Consider the following 17,639-nt stretch of genomic DNA (forward strand, 5'->3'; position numbering starts at 1 on the left):
TCTCCAGCAATGTATGGACACTGGCTACTGTTTCCTGGGTATACTGGGGAATATGAATGCACAGTCAACTATCCAGGTAAGCCAGGTTTAATATTAATATTGGAAAAAAATATCTATTGTCAATAAATATTGTTTGTTTGAACATTGGTCATTTCTTAGAGATGGAAACTGTTTTAACGAGGCTGTAGTGGGAGCACTGGGTATCAGGTGTGACTAAATGTGGTTCACAGGCGGAATTTTGCTTGGGGGTGGAGACAGGTCAGGACTGAGTCTGTGTGCAACTGCACATGAATGCATAATTTTCTTTTTTGTTACGTGATTAAGATGGACCGCCATGGGCAGACAATTATCACAATTTAATACGCTTATGCAAATCTAACATCTATTCATTAGTGTGGAGTGCTTTTCTTTCCCAGTTGGCATCATGCTGGCATCCTAATTAGTCTGATTTTTGAAAATAGGGATGTAAGGTGAATGCAATTAAGCCGTAGGAAAGAAAGCCGCAGAGGAACAGGACAGAAGAGCTAACAACTGATTTTTTTTATTCTTTACTTTCTGATTTACAGATTGCACAGCAGGGTGTAAACATGACAAAAAATGAAAGGACAACTTTACAGAGACAATTGTCTCAGAAAGTAGTTTATGTCGTGGTAAAATTCTGAAATACAAAAAAAAGACTATAAAGAGGAACTTTTTAAGGGATCTTTGGCAAACCTGATGGCAAAAACTCCTCTGTGCCTCCTTTAAAATGCTATCTTTGTGGTAATTTGAGAGTTGTCTTACTTTGAATTATTTATACAAGTTCACAGGAAATCACAAAAGGTCTTCAGAGAAGCAAGGTGCATGTGGAGGCACTCATACACGTAGGATTATAATACGCTGTTACATAATTTTATAAGGCCACTGATCAATGCAAACGAATAAAATCATAAGATCATAAATTATCGAGCCGTCAACACAAACCTCAATCACAAATGAATACTCCCCTTGATAATTACCAGCTTCCTGTCACTTTCCATTCAGTGCGGTCGACGCTTGCTTTTGTTACATCAAAAATTGTGTAGAGCAAAAACTAAGCCAAGGAAGATGCATGTGTTCAGCAGATTATAAAGGTACTCAGACGGCAAATATAGACTGGAAATGAACAATAAAGTAAAAAAATAATAAAAATGAGATAGTTTTCAATATTATTTAGATGACATGCAAGAGATACATGGAACAATGTAGTTCAAATACAGACAGATAGGCAACAAATCTGAAGGCAGCAACAACGGGGAAGCACTTTAAAGGGAACAGACTAAAATATTTAAAGACGTTCCATTACAGAGACGCATCACAGCAGGCCGTGCTTCTTGCTTGGGCAACCTTGGAGTTTGTCTTGCGAGATAAAGCACTGCAGATGAAGGAACCAGCCTCTATGACTTTGGCAATGTTCACACCCTGCAAAAACATCCCAGCATCAGTAAAAGTGCAATTAATATAATAAGCGCAAGATAAACAAGAAATGGCAAGTTTAAGGTTTTCTCACTGAAATTAAAAGAAGACGTGTAACAGGTGACAGAAAATTAACCCGCAGTGAATCGTTTCTACCAGCAGGGGTAGGAATTGTTAAATAAATTGTTCCTGAGAAGTGTGTGCAACACCACAGTCTTGCACAAGTTATGTAGAACCACTAATATGATCAAATAAACTGTTACAGGGCAGTATGTTTGGAGAACGATGTGTTTATGTGAGTGAGCTTTGAAAGATTGTACAACGTTGGTTTTGTTGAGATTAGACACAAGTGTACATACACACCAGACAGTGAAGTCATACTTACTGTTTCAATGCCCATGCCATGAAGCATGTAGAGAACATCCTCTGTGGAAACATTGCCAGATGAACCCTGAGCGTAAGGGCATCCTCCCAGGCCAGCTACTGCAGAATCCACCACAGAGACCCCCATCTGCAAGGACAAACAACAGAGGCATTCGGCAAATCCGTGAAAGACTTCATGTCAGGTAAAATCCAGGAACAAAGATCTTTGTTCTATTGGGTTGTTCTGCCTGGTGCCGCGCACCTTGCCAGGCCTGTGGTTGTGTTTTACAGCTGTTTCTGAGAACCGTGGGCTTAAGGCTTGAAGATGAGTGGGCACAGAATGTCCCGCAGTATGGCTTAGTCATCCTCTTTGTCAGCTCAAACCACCAGCACCACATAATTATGGCCTTGTTCATATGACAGGAATATTATAAAGGCTGAGCAGAAGATTTCATATGTTTCTGATTGTCCTGGTTACTCATGTTTTTACAGCACGACTCTGCTCTTCACCATAGGGATTCACTTTCTTGCCACATCGAGAAGACATTTTTTTTCCCCTTGGCTGCTTAGTGTCCAATCAAACTGTGCCAATAAACTTAATGCATTTGTACACAAATGTGCTACAAAAAAAATCATTAATGGCAAACTATTTCGCTGATCTCCTTGATTACAAATGTTTCTGCTTTCTAAGGGCCTCTTTGTTTACACGAATGTAAGAATATACAAGAGATAAAATTCAAGTTGTGTACTCTACTGCGTTTTTTTTTTTTTTGGCTCACCAGCGCTCACGACAAACATTACTGCTGAAATTTGTGGGAAAGTTTTTCCTTTTTTTACTGCCGACGATAGCGAGCGCCTGGCCTCCATATGAAAATTAATGATGCGTTTTCAGTTGTTCTTCTCAATCCGTTGCTTTTGTTGGACAGCTTACCCAACATTATAAAAGGCTGCCCAGGAAACAGTACCCCGGTGCTTTTGTTGCAGCTCGATGTTGACATTGAAATTTACAGAAGCACATTTTACTCTTTCTCTGAATGCCCATATTACTCAAAGACACACAGTCACTGTTCTTGCCATGGACGTGCGCGACCCAGTCATGAATAAAACCTTTGTTTTCACACCAAGACAGGCCTTCAGTTTTCAGAGTCATTATGGACTAAGGTCTTGGGATGTTTTCCACATGTCCCTGGGATTGTCATGAGAATATTAAAGATGTTTTCCAGCTTCCGCGGTAGAACCAGATGTCAGAGGATCCTGCAGTGAGACAAAATTAACACACTGATCCTCTCAGTGGCACTGGGTCATGAAGGACCGGTACCCCACAGAGCAGGACCAAGCAAGTTAAATTAAAAGAATCTCTATTGCTTTTTTGGAACAATGATGCTAATTGGTTGCTTTTCCTCCAGACAAGAACCTACTTCTTTCAGGGGGCTGTCTGAGCCAGCCGTAATTGCTGTTTATGTTGGCAAGGGAAGAGGAGGAGGTGGGTAGAAGGAGGAGGAGATCTACTCCGGTGTGTGCAGTGCACGAGATTTCCAGACCTTGGTTAAAGCCAGAGCAGGATATTGTACTAGGCAGAATTTTTTGTAGTATAAACACAGAGTTGTAATCTGCCATGCCAATCCTCTCACTTCTAGCTATAAGGTCACAGGTCTTCAGCGTACTGTTTCCGAGAGGAACAGAACAAACCCTTTCAGCAGCGTGCCCCGTACCCCTGGACACTAATCACGCAGGAACTGGTGGTCAGCAGCTCGGGCTTGCCAATGCTCAGTTAGGTTCACACTACCCAGAAACCAGATGTGTGCTCAGTGTTAAAAAGCCATACTGAGTGAGCTGCGGCTATATAAAAACAATGCATTCCTGGGTAAAGACACTGAACATTTTCAAACTTGCATGATTTGGGATAAGCTTGTTTACATTCTGCGCTCTGAGTGGACGAGGCTGAAGATGGACAAGCTCCCATTTTGGTTTTATAACTGCGTCACAGAGCGAGCGAAAGAAAGAGTGTGCATTCAGCGAAGGACACGAAGCAGTGATGCTTCACCCACGACTACATAAACCGAAAGGCTGACAGAAACTGTCACGGATCCCGTGCTGACACTTATATCACTTCTTTCGAGGAGCGAACCCCGGACAGCAAAAGGCAAACAAGCACTTAAAGAATAAATAAATCACATTTTACTTTATCATTTCCAAAAGAAAATAAAGTTTGACTAATGTGATGTGACAAATATGAAGTTATTCAACTTTAATATGCAATCCTATTTTTAATATAATGTAAATGAATACTAAAAATACTACTACTAATGATAATAATAATAATATAACATATTTATCACCTTAAAACATGAATTTGGTTGGAATTGAAGAAAAAATATAAGAAAATAAATTCACAGATAATCCAGTTTCTTAGGAATTTATGTACTTGCTAATTAAATTATTTATTGATTTTGAATAATAAACATTTATATTTCAGCTCTTCATCTGTATTTATTTATTTTGTATAACAGCAATCGTCCCAGGGGCTGCAGATGAAAATGAGCTTTTTGACCCATTTATTACATCAGTGTTGCTTCCTTTACATACATGTTAAAAGCATTTTTTTTTTAAATAGTTAAAAAAAAAAAAGTAAAATAAAGCCTAAGAATACAGAAAAAAGAAAAATAAATGTTCTTTTACTGTTATTTTGTCCTTTTGTGGTATTTATGTGGGTTTTACGGTTGTCTTTTAAATATATATTCCAGTATGTCACAAGGGCTCATTTTAAAAAAAGTTAATAATCTATAATAAATATTTTCTAGTTTAGCTGAAATTGATTTTACTTGTTTACTCAACAGAAAGTATCGTCGGTGGCTTTGATTCAGAGCGGATTTCACTCTTTGAAATAGCAAATCACCAGTCACAAGATAAAATGATCCTTTATAACTATCCATTATAACTTCTACCATTCAGTCAAAGAAGTCAACATAAAGTTGCACTAAAGTTATCAACACACTGCTCAACACAGCTGCTAGGTAACTGGATGTTAGTAAAATATGTTAGTAAACTAAGGCTGAACAGAGTCTCATGTATGGAGACAAAAGAAAATACTGCAGATGGATGTTATTGTCAGTAGAGATCTCTAGTGTGAGCCCAGACAGGTTATACTGTATTCCCCAGCTGCAGTAGTACACAATACACCAAAATTGCAGGTAAGATTAAATAATTTTCCTTGCCAAGCCTGTGAAATCTAAGTACATACATTGTCATTGTGTGACCTGCCAGGGTAGGTTTGTAACAAAGCCCCCCTAGACCTCCTGAAAAAAGGTACAAAGACTAAGGAATGTCTTTATCGGGAACAAAAGAGGTGACTCAGGGCTGACAGCACTGGGGGAATTCATTTCTCTCCCAGTTGGTGGTGTGGAGTTCTGGCACACAGTAATGAAAAACTAAGATAAAATCTTTAATTTCCTACTTGTTTATGGGTGAGCAAATGGTGAGCTAAATATCCCTGGCTGCTATTATTTCTTGTGGCCATGGGGCAGCTGCAATGAATCATTGTAAATATGATCCACGCAGGAATTTCACCATCTCTCTGTACTTTTTCTTTTTCAAACCATTCAGAATCAGATTTAACCTTAAAAATATTTGCTTCTTTACATGACATGGATCAGCTGCCTTTCCGAACAATGTTTGACCATAAATTGTACCAGAGAAGTACAATATTAGATTAATTCCATCATAATTATTAGAAGGGATAAGTGTTCAACTGCAAGTTTCACAACGGAACAACAGTTTCTTTAGTGGATGTGTAACATTAGTGAATGAATGAATGATTTCATTTACACGTTACATTTGCAGTCATACAGTGATTTGTGCAAACTGAAGCATAAATACTATACTAACGTTTACAGTCGAGTAAAATAAAGTACTTGAGTAGACGTTTCTAGAGCTGCGTCTGCAGCTGCAGCACCATTCATCACATGCTCACCGTAGAGCAAATGAAAGGATCATTTTCCACTGGCCTTTAAGCACGCCATTGTCAGAAAGTTCAACAGCCAAGCGGCAGACGAGCTAGAAGCCCCCCCACCCCCCCAGGGCCCTTCGATCCACCTAGCTCTCAGTCGCTTTGTCCAATAGACACTGAATAGGTGAGCCTTTGTGCTGACCCCCTCACATCTGTTGACCCACCCAGCCCCCAGTGTGCTTCCTCCTCTGTGGTGACAATGCGCTCCAGTAAAACTGATACAGCCCTGCCTGCATTGCCTCTGTTTTATGTTTGGATATATGTCAGGTTTACTGGCTCGCAACAGGCAAAGTGGTGACAAATGCCCCCACGACAGCTCCTTCACAAAGATTCACAACCCAAATGCACTTATAGAGTGTATACCTTTAACTGTACAATACATATTGTTAAGTTCATTAAGATTCTGGGATTTTTTTTTTTCTTTTTGAAAGCAGTTTGTGAATCATCTTGCTTTGTGGGGAAGCTTAGATCATGTTTCTTAATGCTGATTTTCCTCGTTGACTGATGGTTTCTGGTTCTCTGTGTGTCCCATTGTAGCCTACACATACACAACAGAGAACACATTCATCATGCCATAGACTGACAGACTGTCATTAAAGCTTAGGCACATATGTGCGCTTTTTAAAACGTAAAAAAAACAAAAAAAATTTTAAGCTCTGAAATACTCTAATATAAAAGTTTGCAATAAAAAGTTTTACATCATTTTAAAGTGGCATATATGGCCAAAATAACTATACATCAGTCTTATTGATATATTACATTATTTGGCTTCCTTTTTCCTGACTCCAGCGGAAAATAAAAACAATTTTTCCTTTTTCTCGTTGCAAAGAAAGGACACTGTATTTCAATGGACTGTAGCATGTGAGCTGAAAAGTGTCTAAAAAGATGGATTGGGAGAAGTTTAACAAATGATGCTTCCCAGCAGGGATAATGATTTAAATCAACCTAAAAAAAAAAACAAAGACCTGTGATCTCTATGATGCTGGCAGAAAGTTGAATGATATCCTGGAACAAGAATCACCACCTCTATTTTGCCTCCACATCTGGTTGCTCCTCTTCATGTCATCATGAGTAACTACATTGATTTATGCAAAGGCCGGGCATTTATCCATAATCGGTCTGTGGTTCTCCACGAGAACATTCATATTCATCACAGGGGGAGGGATGTGCATGTGAAGGCAAAGGTACCCCAAATCCACTGGGAAAGCAGAAAGTAAAGCTGTCAGACAATTTAACATGAGAGGATATGGGGATCAAGAGGACGATGCATTGCTGTCTTGTGCTTGTCCAAAAGGAGAATCTACACTACAAACTACGGCAAGAGGGCTTCCTCTTCTAACTTTACCAGCATTTGTACGCTTAACACAGACCTCTCCACTTAAAAGTGTTAGCACCTTTTATGTCTCTCCCACAAGAATCAGAAGGTTTTTGTCTCACAACAGAGGTGTGGGCACATCTGTCCTCCCAGAGTTGTCAGGCTTTATATTATCCCTTTATTCTTTTGGATCTTTGAACTGTTTTACCTTTCTGCTTATTCAGAGACCTCCATACCCTCCAATCACACCAACAAATTAGCTGAACTGTGTCTGATTGCCTCTGTTTTTAAAGATCCCTCTCGGCTGCCTGTTAGGTTCAGAGAATTTTTCCAAAATTCACAGTTCCTACCCTATCCACCTTTCAATAGTCCTGGAGCTAGTCTCCTTCTTTTATTGACTTCCATTTACAAACTAACTTCATTTACTTTTAAATGTTTGTTTTTAAGTTTTTATTATTTTATTATTAATGTATTTTATGTCTAATCTTAGACTTATGAAATAGCTGCACAAAAGCTGGTTTACAAGACAGATGTAGGGCATTAAATAAGATAATCCTGTCATGTACTTCATGACAGATGGAGAATTAAGGACCGTAATGAAGCTTGGAAACGTTCTGGTGTCACAAGCTGATCCTCAACAGGTGTCATCTGTTGCTTTTATCATCTAATAGTTCTCTAGTTAAACACACTAGACTGTCTATTTGATTTCTTTTCAGATTTCCATCTGCTCTCTTTGTTTGTCAAGCTAACTGCTTTGACAAAGACTTTGCTCTACTTTCGACTTAAGAGCTCTTTCTGTCACTACAGTACTCATAATATTAACAACTGCAGTAATAGCAATAACTATAAATAACAATGAATAATAAATCTAATCATCATTAGATCATTAGCAATTTCTGGTTCTGAGATTACTGGCAGTACCACATCTTAGGGGTTCTTATCTGGAGTGCACTAAGAATGTTGGCAGTGCTTGCCCATAGGTGTCATGGCAATGAACCGTTAAAACTTCTTGTTTTCTTGGAAATATTAATTATAGTAACAATAATAATAATATAAACAATAACATAAGAAACAGAATCATCATAGGTAGAAGCATAAGTACTTTTGAGACTATTGGCCGCACAATACCCGTGTTCTTACCTGGAGTGCAGTAAGGATGTTGGGCAGTGCTTGCCCATAGGTGTCATGGCAGTGAACTGCAAGCGCATTGATGGGCACGTCCTTCATCACCCTCTGCAGCATCTTAAGCATAGATCCTGGAGTACCAATACCAATGGTGTCTCCCAAGGAAATCTCATAGCAGCCCATTTCATATAATCTCTTTGCCACCTAAAAATAATAAAAATATAGAAAATGCTCTCTTTATAAGAGGATTACATAGTAAAATAACTTTTTTTTCAAATATAAGTACCATGTTATGTTTGGTTAGGCAGTGAAATGGAAGAGAATATAAATGCTATATTTTACATTTCTTCAGTTAATTCAATCTGTGCTTACGGAAAGAATATGAACATTTATTGTGATTTTTCATTTAGCAATGAACTGACAATAATTAGCTTTGAGTTTTGACATATATATCGAAAAGCACTGACATCCACAAAATTAATTAATTCCAGGAAAAACAAGTTAAAAAAAAAAACAAAAAAAACAGAAAAACAAAACCAGAACAACATCTCAAGAAACGATTCAGTTTAGTTTAGATCATTTAAATAAATGAACAGATAGGTTTTAAAAGACCTGTAAGTGTAAAGAACAATCCTACCTCTGCCACTTTGGAAGGTTCAATGTGTCCCTCATGGGGACACCCAAGGGCACAAGAAACATACCTGAGAAGATAAAGTTAACAAGTATCATTATTTTGTCAGTTTCAGCAACTGACAAAAAAAAACAAAAAAAAAAAACGTCAAAACCTGTTGAACATTTTCTATACTATAGTGTGCTCTTCAAAAAAAAAAAGAATTGGGTCCAATGTGTCCAGAAGCCTATTAGTGTTTTGGTGTCCTTTATGGGCAAAGCAGTTCCTATAATTTAAAAAATAAAATAAAACACACACACACATTTCCATGATATGATAAAAGGCCCACATTAGTAAAAGTTAGCCTGTTTGGTTTACCTCATCTGGCCTCGTGGTTTACTAATGCATAGATATAGTCCTGGTGAACATCTGGAACTTTGCTATAACAGTATCATTACTGAACTGTGTGTTTTCTTCTATATAAAAACTGCAGTATGTTCAAATGCCCTGTTTTCCTATGGGGAAAAGTGAAAATCTGTGTGAAGCTCAGAAATCAAGGGAATTGTTTTCATTTCATTTCATTCATTTTGTTTTCATTTTTGTAGCAGAGAATTAATAGGCAGAATACTAACCCTCGAACTGGAATTTGTCGCTTTTTGGCAGCGTTAATGACTTCCTCAAACCTCAGCATACTTTCATCAACAGAACAGTTAATATTTTTTTTACTGAAGGTTTCAGATGCCGACCCAAACACAGCCACTTCAGTAGCACCAGCTGCAACCTTAAATCGCCAGAGAAAACAAACTTGTAAAACCGTGTTCACTGTGAGTCACGCTAACGTAAGTGCAGGAACTATTTTAATAAAAACAATGTAGTGCCAACAGTTAACTCAAACTGACAAGCTTGAGTAAACATGATGAATTATATGAGTAAAGGTATATAGCACAGGTCATTACGCTGAAGTGAAAATTCATGCTTACAGCATCCTGAAAGCCTTGCAAGTTAGGTGTCAAAACAGGATACTGAACATTAGATGCTTTCTGGATTCCTCTGAGTACATCAGTGTGGTCTGCCATCTAAATAAAGGGAGGAAGATATATTAATTAGATGTTAAAGGTAACAACATAACAGGCAATAAAATAGGTAAGGTAATAACATAATAACATATTAACATGTTCCTGGGAATTCACAAATGCTTTCACACGTTTGAAGGCAGCATTAAAGATCAAATTAATTATCATTTTTCTCAGTACAAAAGGAGACACGTGTTAACGTCTGACTTTGTATCCAAGTAGTAAATAGGGGTACAATTTGATTGAGAAGGAGAAAATGAATAAAATACTTTCTCCAAAACCATCTCCAGCTCCAACAAGGATGCTAGAGGAGCAAGAAAGAGGGCCTAATAAATCACTCAGCATTTAACTGCAGTTCAAAAAGAAGAATTCTTACCTGTGGGACCCACTTTGAAGAGACAAAGCTGGTGGCCTCGATCACAGACAGGCCTGTTCCTGAGAGCATATCTATCAGCTGGATTTTCACCCCAGTTGGAACAATCTCCTGGAGAACAATGAAATTGAAATAGCTTATTTTGTATTTGAGTCCTCTCATGATACAGTTGGAGATGTGACAAGCAGATATATGGCTTAGTATTTTGCTGTGCTGCGTGTTATTTATACAGATAGCCATATTTGACATGATCAATCTTGCACTTGCTGAAAACTCTGAGATAGCTTCGCTATATGCCAAATTTCAGGTAATATGTTGTAGAAATAAAATTACTTCCCCCCATCCAGTATAATCTCTAAATGGTAGGTAAAGAGAGTGAACTCAGCCAGAAGCTGTGTCATCTTTCCTATTCAATTTCAAAGACAATGTGAAACATATGCTTCTAGCAATTATGGCACAAAACCCATATGTTATGAATTGTTATATGTATAGAAAAAATGGGAGTTTCCAGGGAGGATTGTGTATAGTATTAGAAAACAAAGGTACCCATAAATATAAATAAGGTTTGTGATTGTAATTGCAGAGTATACCTTTTCATTTTGAAGTCCATCTCTTGGCCCAACTTCAACAATTTTAACAAACTCTGGATAGGCATGTCCTGTAATTGTCTGGGAAAATATCAAATGGGGGGGAGGGGAATAAATAAAAAGAGAAACACCGCTCAACAAGACACAGAACACGGAGAAGTCAGCCATCCTTTTACCGTGGGATGCTCCAGGTCATGTTATTTCTAACATGAATAACTTTCAACCTCAACCCAGCTGAAACTTTAGAACCCAAATATAAGCTTGCTATGTCATTAAGATGCAAACTCATGAGATGTGACACAGAGGAAAGGCTGGGAAGAAGGGTTAGAGTAACTCCACTAAAACCGCAAGGAATATTCTGAGGATCAAGGTATTTTTTTTTCCTGATCTCAACCTTATAATTTTAAAGAAAAAGACCCTTGTTGAACTAAATGCAAAACCTCAACAGACCTTAAAGATTACAATATGAACCTAGCAACAGTGATATTTAAGCAGAGAGTGAAGACCACATATCTGACTATAGCCGTCAAAAATATCTATTTAAGTTTTTTCCAGTGGGGAGCAGTAAAACAAAGAAAGCTAACCGATATCCCAGCTTAACTCTTCTACAAGCAGGCCTGAAATGTGAAAGAATCCACTCAGTTTAAATTTTTAGTCTAATCTTTGTCAATTTTCAAGGGGTAAAGAGCTAATGTGTTATATCTATGGAAGATAGATATCAAATATTTATTCAGAACAAACTGAGCACACAGTACTGTGCTCAGAAATATACAGTACTGTGCAAAAGTGTCTAGCTACCCCTTGTTTCTTTATATTTTACTAGAAAAATGGAAAATAGATGCAGTTGTTTGCTGAAACGTGTGCAAACATACATGGAAACAGTGTATTACACGAAAACAGTGTTTGTGCAATTCTAACAAGCTTGAATGTGAATGTTTGATTTGATCACCTTTATTCTTCAACACAGCTTTAACTCTTTTAGACAAGCTTTCTTGTAATTTATTTTAGTCTTCAGGAATAGTTCTCCAAGCTTCTCGAAGGACATTCAAAGCCCTTCTTTGGATGTTGGCTGCCTTTTGTTTGATTCTCTATCAAGATTATCCCACACTGCTTTAACTGCTTCAATAATGTTGAGGTCTCGGCTCTGGGGAGGCCAATCCATGGTTGATAGTGTTCCACTGTGTGTTTTTCTATGCAGGTATGCTTTCACTGCACTGGCAGTGTATTTGGGATGATTGTCATTTTGAAAAATGAACATATTCCCGAATCAGACCCTTTCTAGGTGGTAATGCAAGGTGGATTAAAATCTGATGGTACTTTTCTGGGTTCATAATTCAATTTTGACAAGATCCCAAACACCATTGGCCGAAATCCAGTCCCAAACTATGACAGAGGATTCTTCGTGTTTTACAGATAGCTGGACAGGAGACAGGAGACAGGTACAACAGACTGTTGTACAGCCACTCTTCCACTGAGACTTCAGTGAACAGTAGATAGATTAAGTATAGAGGCAGATGTATCTCTCAGTTCCTGTGTCAGTTCTTTTCCACATTTTATCCTGACTAATTAGATAAGAGGAACAGACACTGTTTAACTACCATAGATAGTTTTTCTAGGTGTGACATTTCCTCTTTTATCCACTTGACTAGTTTCCTCAATTTTTTTAAGGCTACACTACACACCATGCAGAGTTTTAAGCTAAAATTCGATCTTTACTAAGTTGTCTGTCTTTTAATGCATGGCTCAGTGTTAAGTGGTGTAACAAACAAACAAAACACATTCCTCTGAAAATGGTTATGTATAAGGACTGAACTGAAAATGAGTGAAAAAGCAACCCAGAAGTTAAAAAATTACATAAAAGACTTGGAAACCACATATACAGAAACAAAAGTTGACTGAAGACTTTTGCACAGTACTGCATGTGGTTTAGCTTGTAATATCTTTAACTGTTATGAGTGAAATGTACGTTTTTTACAGATAGGCATGAACTATTTGTAAAATATACTCATACTTTGGATTACAAAAATGTTATAAAGTAAAAGTGAAAATAAATTCGAAAATGCAGGAATAAAATCGAGCGGACTCTTTCACTTACACTCAATGGCGTGTCCAGCGGGGTGGCCTGGGGGGGCACAGGCCACCCCCCAAACCAGACTGGCCACCCCAGGTGCCACCCCAAAGGCAAAACAATAAAATTCCATCAAATATCAATTGTCCGATTATGTTTTCACGGTGACGCTCAGATATCCGAGTGTAAGTGAATGCAGCATCGCTTCTGCGCTATGCGCATCACGTTAGCAAAGGTAGGAGAGCCAAGCGCGAAAGATGGCACTGCAGGAAACAATTTTTCGGTGAAAGAAAATGAGGACAGAATAAATGTCCCGGTAAGTAATATCAAGTTTGTTGAGTTTAGTAAACTTCGGTGAAATTAGAATACCAAGGAAAAAAATAACACTTAAAGAATTATTGCAGCTGTGGAATATTTCAGACAGTATGCTACTGAGGGCAGCTAACATAAGAGTTATGCGTTATAAGATATAATCTAAGTCGTAACATTGCTGTATGGAGCTGCAGATTTGGTTGCAGGTTAACATAGCTGGACTGGCCATCGGGCATACCGGGCATATCCCCAGTGACTTATTTTTTATTTTTTTTGTAACGGCATGAACAATGAGAGGTGGTGGATTGGCCAGATGCAGGTCGATGTGTAGAAATAACTCCGTTGTTTGGTGGTGGCTATGACGGGGCTTCCACAGAGGCAACAGGTGGATGAGGGAAGGGGAGGCAGGAGGAGAGACCCGAAGCAGCCACCAGTCCGAGTGTCAGGTGAACTGAACTTCAGGTAAGAAGTTATGACCTGCAGTCTATCTGGGTCAGATATAAACCAAGTTTAGGTGGAGTTTATTTTCATGTTGCTGACTTTTTACTGTCAGTTGCAATAACTCATACTGCGTTCTAGCCAGTTTGACGGAGTTTTTATACAGCTGGGTGGGTGCTATGATGTTACTGATAGTGAACTTTATTTTATTCATAAGGTTAGTAGAGTTGCCAACGGCTCCTTAAAAAAATGGAATGGTCCCTCATTCAGAGAAAATATTACACGTTTCGTATTGAGCTGAGAAGAGACGCAGTTTGTCCCGGACTTTAGCTAGAATGGAAAAAAGACACAAAGCTGGATTTATTCTGTCTTTATGCTGCACAGCTGCCTCTTCTTCTCTCATTCTCTCCCCTCCCTCTCCTGTTGCTACTTCAATCATGAAACTGATCAATGATCAGCTGATCGGCTTTTCTCTCTTGTTTATCTCCCACTTTGCGCCAGAAAGAGGAAACCAGCGGATATTGCGCTAAACAACAGCAGCACGTTTAAGCTTGATCAGCTGTTGTTAGAATGTATTTAATATTAATTTCTAGTATCAGCTGATGTTTGCTGGAGCCACAGCTGTAAAGCTGCTGGTCATGATGTCTGTTTAGATATGTGGTGAGAGGGAAACATGAAGATGAAACCAGGAGATGTCCTTACTGAACCATCAGAGCTGAACAGGTGATGGAGAAACAGGTTTACCTTTTAGGTGACATGAATGAGTTGAAGGGAAGTTATCAACTGTTTCTGAGAGACAAATAACACCAGGATCCTTTTTTATGTAGCTGACAGCTGGTAACTGTGCAGGGGCGGGTCTAGCAAAGTTTTGCCAGGGGGCCAGGTAGGGCATTAACAGGGAAAGGTGGGCACAAAGAAATACTTTTCTTTCTTATTCTCATTTAAAATACCTAGTTTTTATTAAATAATTATCTAAATCTTACAACCAAAGTTTTTATCTGACGTAAAATGTATAGAAATCATACATATACCAACAAGACTGTACATCACTGTCACAACAGGGTTTGTTTTCAGTCAAAGTCTTTATGGCTTTACTACCTGGTGGGTCGGTCTGTAGTAAAAATGCCCAATTTTTTTGTCCCAGTCCAGCCCTGCAGGTTAATACTGGCAGTGTCACCATGCCAGCTGACTGTATTTTATCATCAGCCAGTGTTGTTCTTTATCAATATTACCAAAGTTTACCATAAGGCAGCATAGAAAGTATTTACTTGCTTTCAGGTTTCATTCAAATGTTAGTCTTTTCATTTGTTTCCCCACTTTTTTCCTGTTTCAAAATCAAACACCAGTTTGTGAGAAGATTATCTTCTTTTTTTAACAGGCAGATAAAGTTTTGCATTGGCATTGGCTAATTTGTCAATTGTTTGTTACAAATGTTCGTATTTTAATTTTCAAAAATGTTTTTGCCCAAAACATATGTGCACTATATGTCAGTAAAAATACTATGCAAATATTGCTGTCCTTGAATGCTGAGTAAACACTGACAAAGCACTGATTGTATCTCTTGTACTTTATCAACGCAGTATCTAAAAACTTTGCACCGTAGTGGTTAAAATCTCATTCTAATAAGAGTTAAAAGTGCATTTGGTTATTAGGTTTATAGGATTATTGAATTATGGTTAAGGGTTGGTAGAATTTTTTTTTAAAACATTATCTGCCAATTAAATCTGCCACCCTTCTCCAAATCTGTGCCCCTACCTGGCCCCCCCAACAAAAATTTTCTAGACACGCCACTGCTTACACTACTTTTACCTCTAATAGGCTACATTACAACTGAAAATGAAGCCTGGGGCAGCTCATATTCTGTTGTATTTTATTCTATTCATATTCTATTGAGTGTATTTTATTACCCCAAACATACATAATGCTAACGTAATACTCTTATTGAGAAAAAGGTACTCGCATGTTCTTCTTCTTCTTTTTTTAACCACCTTAGCTACAGCAGCATCTGCGCATCTGCGCATAGGTGGCCTTGTGTTGTGCTCCTCTCTGCTCTGTCATGAGGAAGTCATGTGGCCGAACATGTGCAGTTGAATAAAAACAAGGAAAACCGACGCCCACCTTGTCCTCCTGCAGCCAGCGTCTCAGCCACGGGTAGTCCTCGATGAGTTGCTCATAGCTCAGGCAGTGCTTCACTGTGGTGGGCACGTTACCCATCCGTGTGGCTGCTGCTCAGCCCGCTGCAGCTCCGTGTTCTCCGGGAATAACCTTCGCAGATCGCGGGAACTACCCAGAGCAAATTAATGTGTCGCATCCGTGTGCTAATGCAGGCCTGGATGGCGGAGGGCCTCGCTGCATGCAGAGATTAAATATGAGGATGGCTACTTACAGTAGAGGATGACTCAGCGGTTGTCATGACAACCACATCTCCTAAAGTGGGGGGAGGAGGCCAGAGAGCGAGAGAGGAAATTAAGCACAGAGGAGTATTTTCCTTTATTTTTAAGGAAAATAAATGAATGAAATAAAGAAAATAAAGGCCAGGAAAAGGTGCTTCCTTCAGTTTGAAAGCTGGTGATTTTTTTCTTCTTAATTGATTCAACAAGTTCACATACACATTCACCTCCCTGTACTGCTGAGAATTGAAGGTTTCAGTGTAACAGCCTGCTTTGATTGATCTCCTGTGACCTGAACCGGCGGAACAGTTTCCATTGCCAGGCGTGCCACTGCTGCCAATGTCAACTGCATATTGTAATACAATCCCCCGTTAAGCCAAGGCAACATTTACCAGAGAAAACAGGCATTCTGAACCCAGATGTTAACAATAGAGGGGCTTAATGAAGTCCTCGCATTCAACCATCTCACCAAGCTGAACTGCCCTGTGATGAGAGACCTGTACCTCAATCTCCTAGGGGAGGAGGGCGACTCATGCGATCAGCCTTGGGAAAGACATTTTTTTGTAGCAGACCTAAAATTTGATGACTGTCAGTTGTCACCCTAAATGTTTTAATCTAAAGAGTGTATTGCCTCTAATGACTTTTAAAGGCTCCTCTTGGGTACAAAAATGAAATAAAAGCAGAGCAGCATTATTCTAAAGGTTTAAACTAAAACTAAATCTAAATCTGGTTTTGATTGCAGTGCATTTCTCCAAATTAGTATTTGTTAAATTATATTTGCCAACAGATAAACTTTAATTCATATTAATGGTGCTCGTGGTTTGTTGGGTTTGAAATTCTTTTCAGATGATTGTGAATCCGAAACTGCAGCTCATCTAAGTCTGTACTTGACGTCTGTTTTGAGGGGAATGATTGGACTCCTGAGGGGGAAAAAGGCCTTTTTAGTGTATAATTTTGATAACTGCATCAACAGCTTAAACCGAACCAGCCTTTTCATATTTCAGCTTTCAAGGAAACTCAGCATCTATGGTTTATCTTCTTGACAAAAACCAGCTGGGGAAGGTCACTTTAAAGAACTGGCCTTGAGGGGTTTTCCCCATCTAAGGAATCAATATAATGCAGGTGAGTTTAAACACTATTACCAGAACACAGTTCATCCAACAAGGAAAACTGTATGTCCAGGCTTACGCATTTGACATTTAAATGGTATAAAACTAGAACAAATGATCAAAATTTAGTCTCAATGTTCACATATAATTTCAGTTTTTTAGATATGAGCTACTGAATTTCTCAAAATGTGAATTAGAGTCCACTATAATCAAATAGTGGATTGTTGTATAATGGCATCAATAAATCTGTGTGACTGCAAAATTCAAAAATGATTGATATCTGCTTTGTTCAGCAATTCAAACTAAAGTAGAATAAAGAAGCGAAAGAAATTGACAGTGCATTCGAATTAGCAGGTCACCAACACAGTGAAACAACTGCACAGCCTTAAGATGTCTTCTAAGAAGATTAAACTCTGTAAAGAAACATAGTCTCCAA

The 17,639-nt window shown here is 38.5% G+C and overlaps 1 protein-coding gene across 1 annotated transcript; it reads right to left on the reverse strand.

Moving 5' to 3' along the window:
• Positions 1-525: 525 nt before the first annotated feature.
• hmgcll1 (3-hydroxymethyl-3-methylglutaryl-CoA lyase like 1) lies at positions 526-16,095 on the reverse strand. Its single transcript, XM_085297067.1, has 9 exons — positions 15,823-16,095; positions 10,890-10,967; positions 10,303-10,410; positions 9,834-9,929; positions 9,486-9,634; positions 8,881-8,944; positions 8,259-8,447; positions 1,820-1,945; positions 526-1,440 (listed from the first exon to the last, which is right to left on the reverse strand). The coding sequence occupies exons 1-9, from the start codon at positions 15,916-15,918 to the stop codon at positions 1,321-1,323; spliced, it is 1,026 nt and encodes a 341-aa protein (XP_085153193.1). The 5' UTR covers positions 15,919-16,095; the 3' UTR covers positions 526-1,320.
• Between the last annotated feature and the right edge of the window lie 1,544 nt (positions 16,096-17,639).

Source organism: Mchenga conophoros, linkage group LG13, assembly GCF_057382185.1.
Source record: "Mchenga conophoros isolate Kocher_MC1m ecotype Shallow Benthic linkage group LG13, M_conophoros_male_GT1.1, whole genome shotgun sequence".
NCBI classification, from domain to species: domain Eukaryota; kingdom Metazoa; phylum Chordata; class Actinopteri; order Cichliformes; family Cichlidae; genus Mchenga; species Mchenga conophoros.

What these genes read in the sequence shown, in the direction of transcription:
- hmgcll1 (XM_085297067.1), bottom strand. Translation starts at nt 15,918, where the DNA reads ATGGGTAACGTGCCCACCACAGTGAAGCACTGCCTGAGCTATGAGCAA. An exon ending in CGACAAATTCCAGTTCGAGG is followed by an intron (nt 8,945 to 9,485) that starts GTTAGTATTCTG and finishes TTATCTTCTCAG; the next exon opens with GTATGTTTCTTGTGCCCTTG. An exon ending in ATGGCATGGGCATTGAAACA is followed by an intron (nt 1,441 to 1,819) that starts GTAAGTATGACT and finishes ATGTTTTTGCAG; the next exon opens with GGTGTGAACATTGCCAAAGT.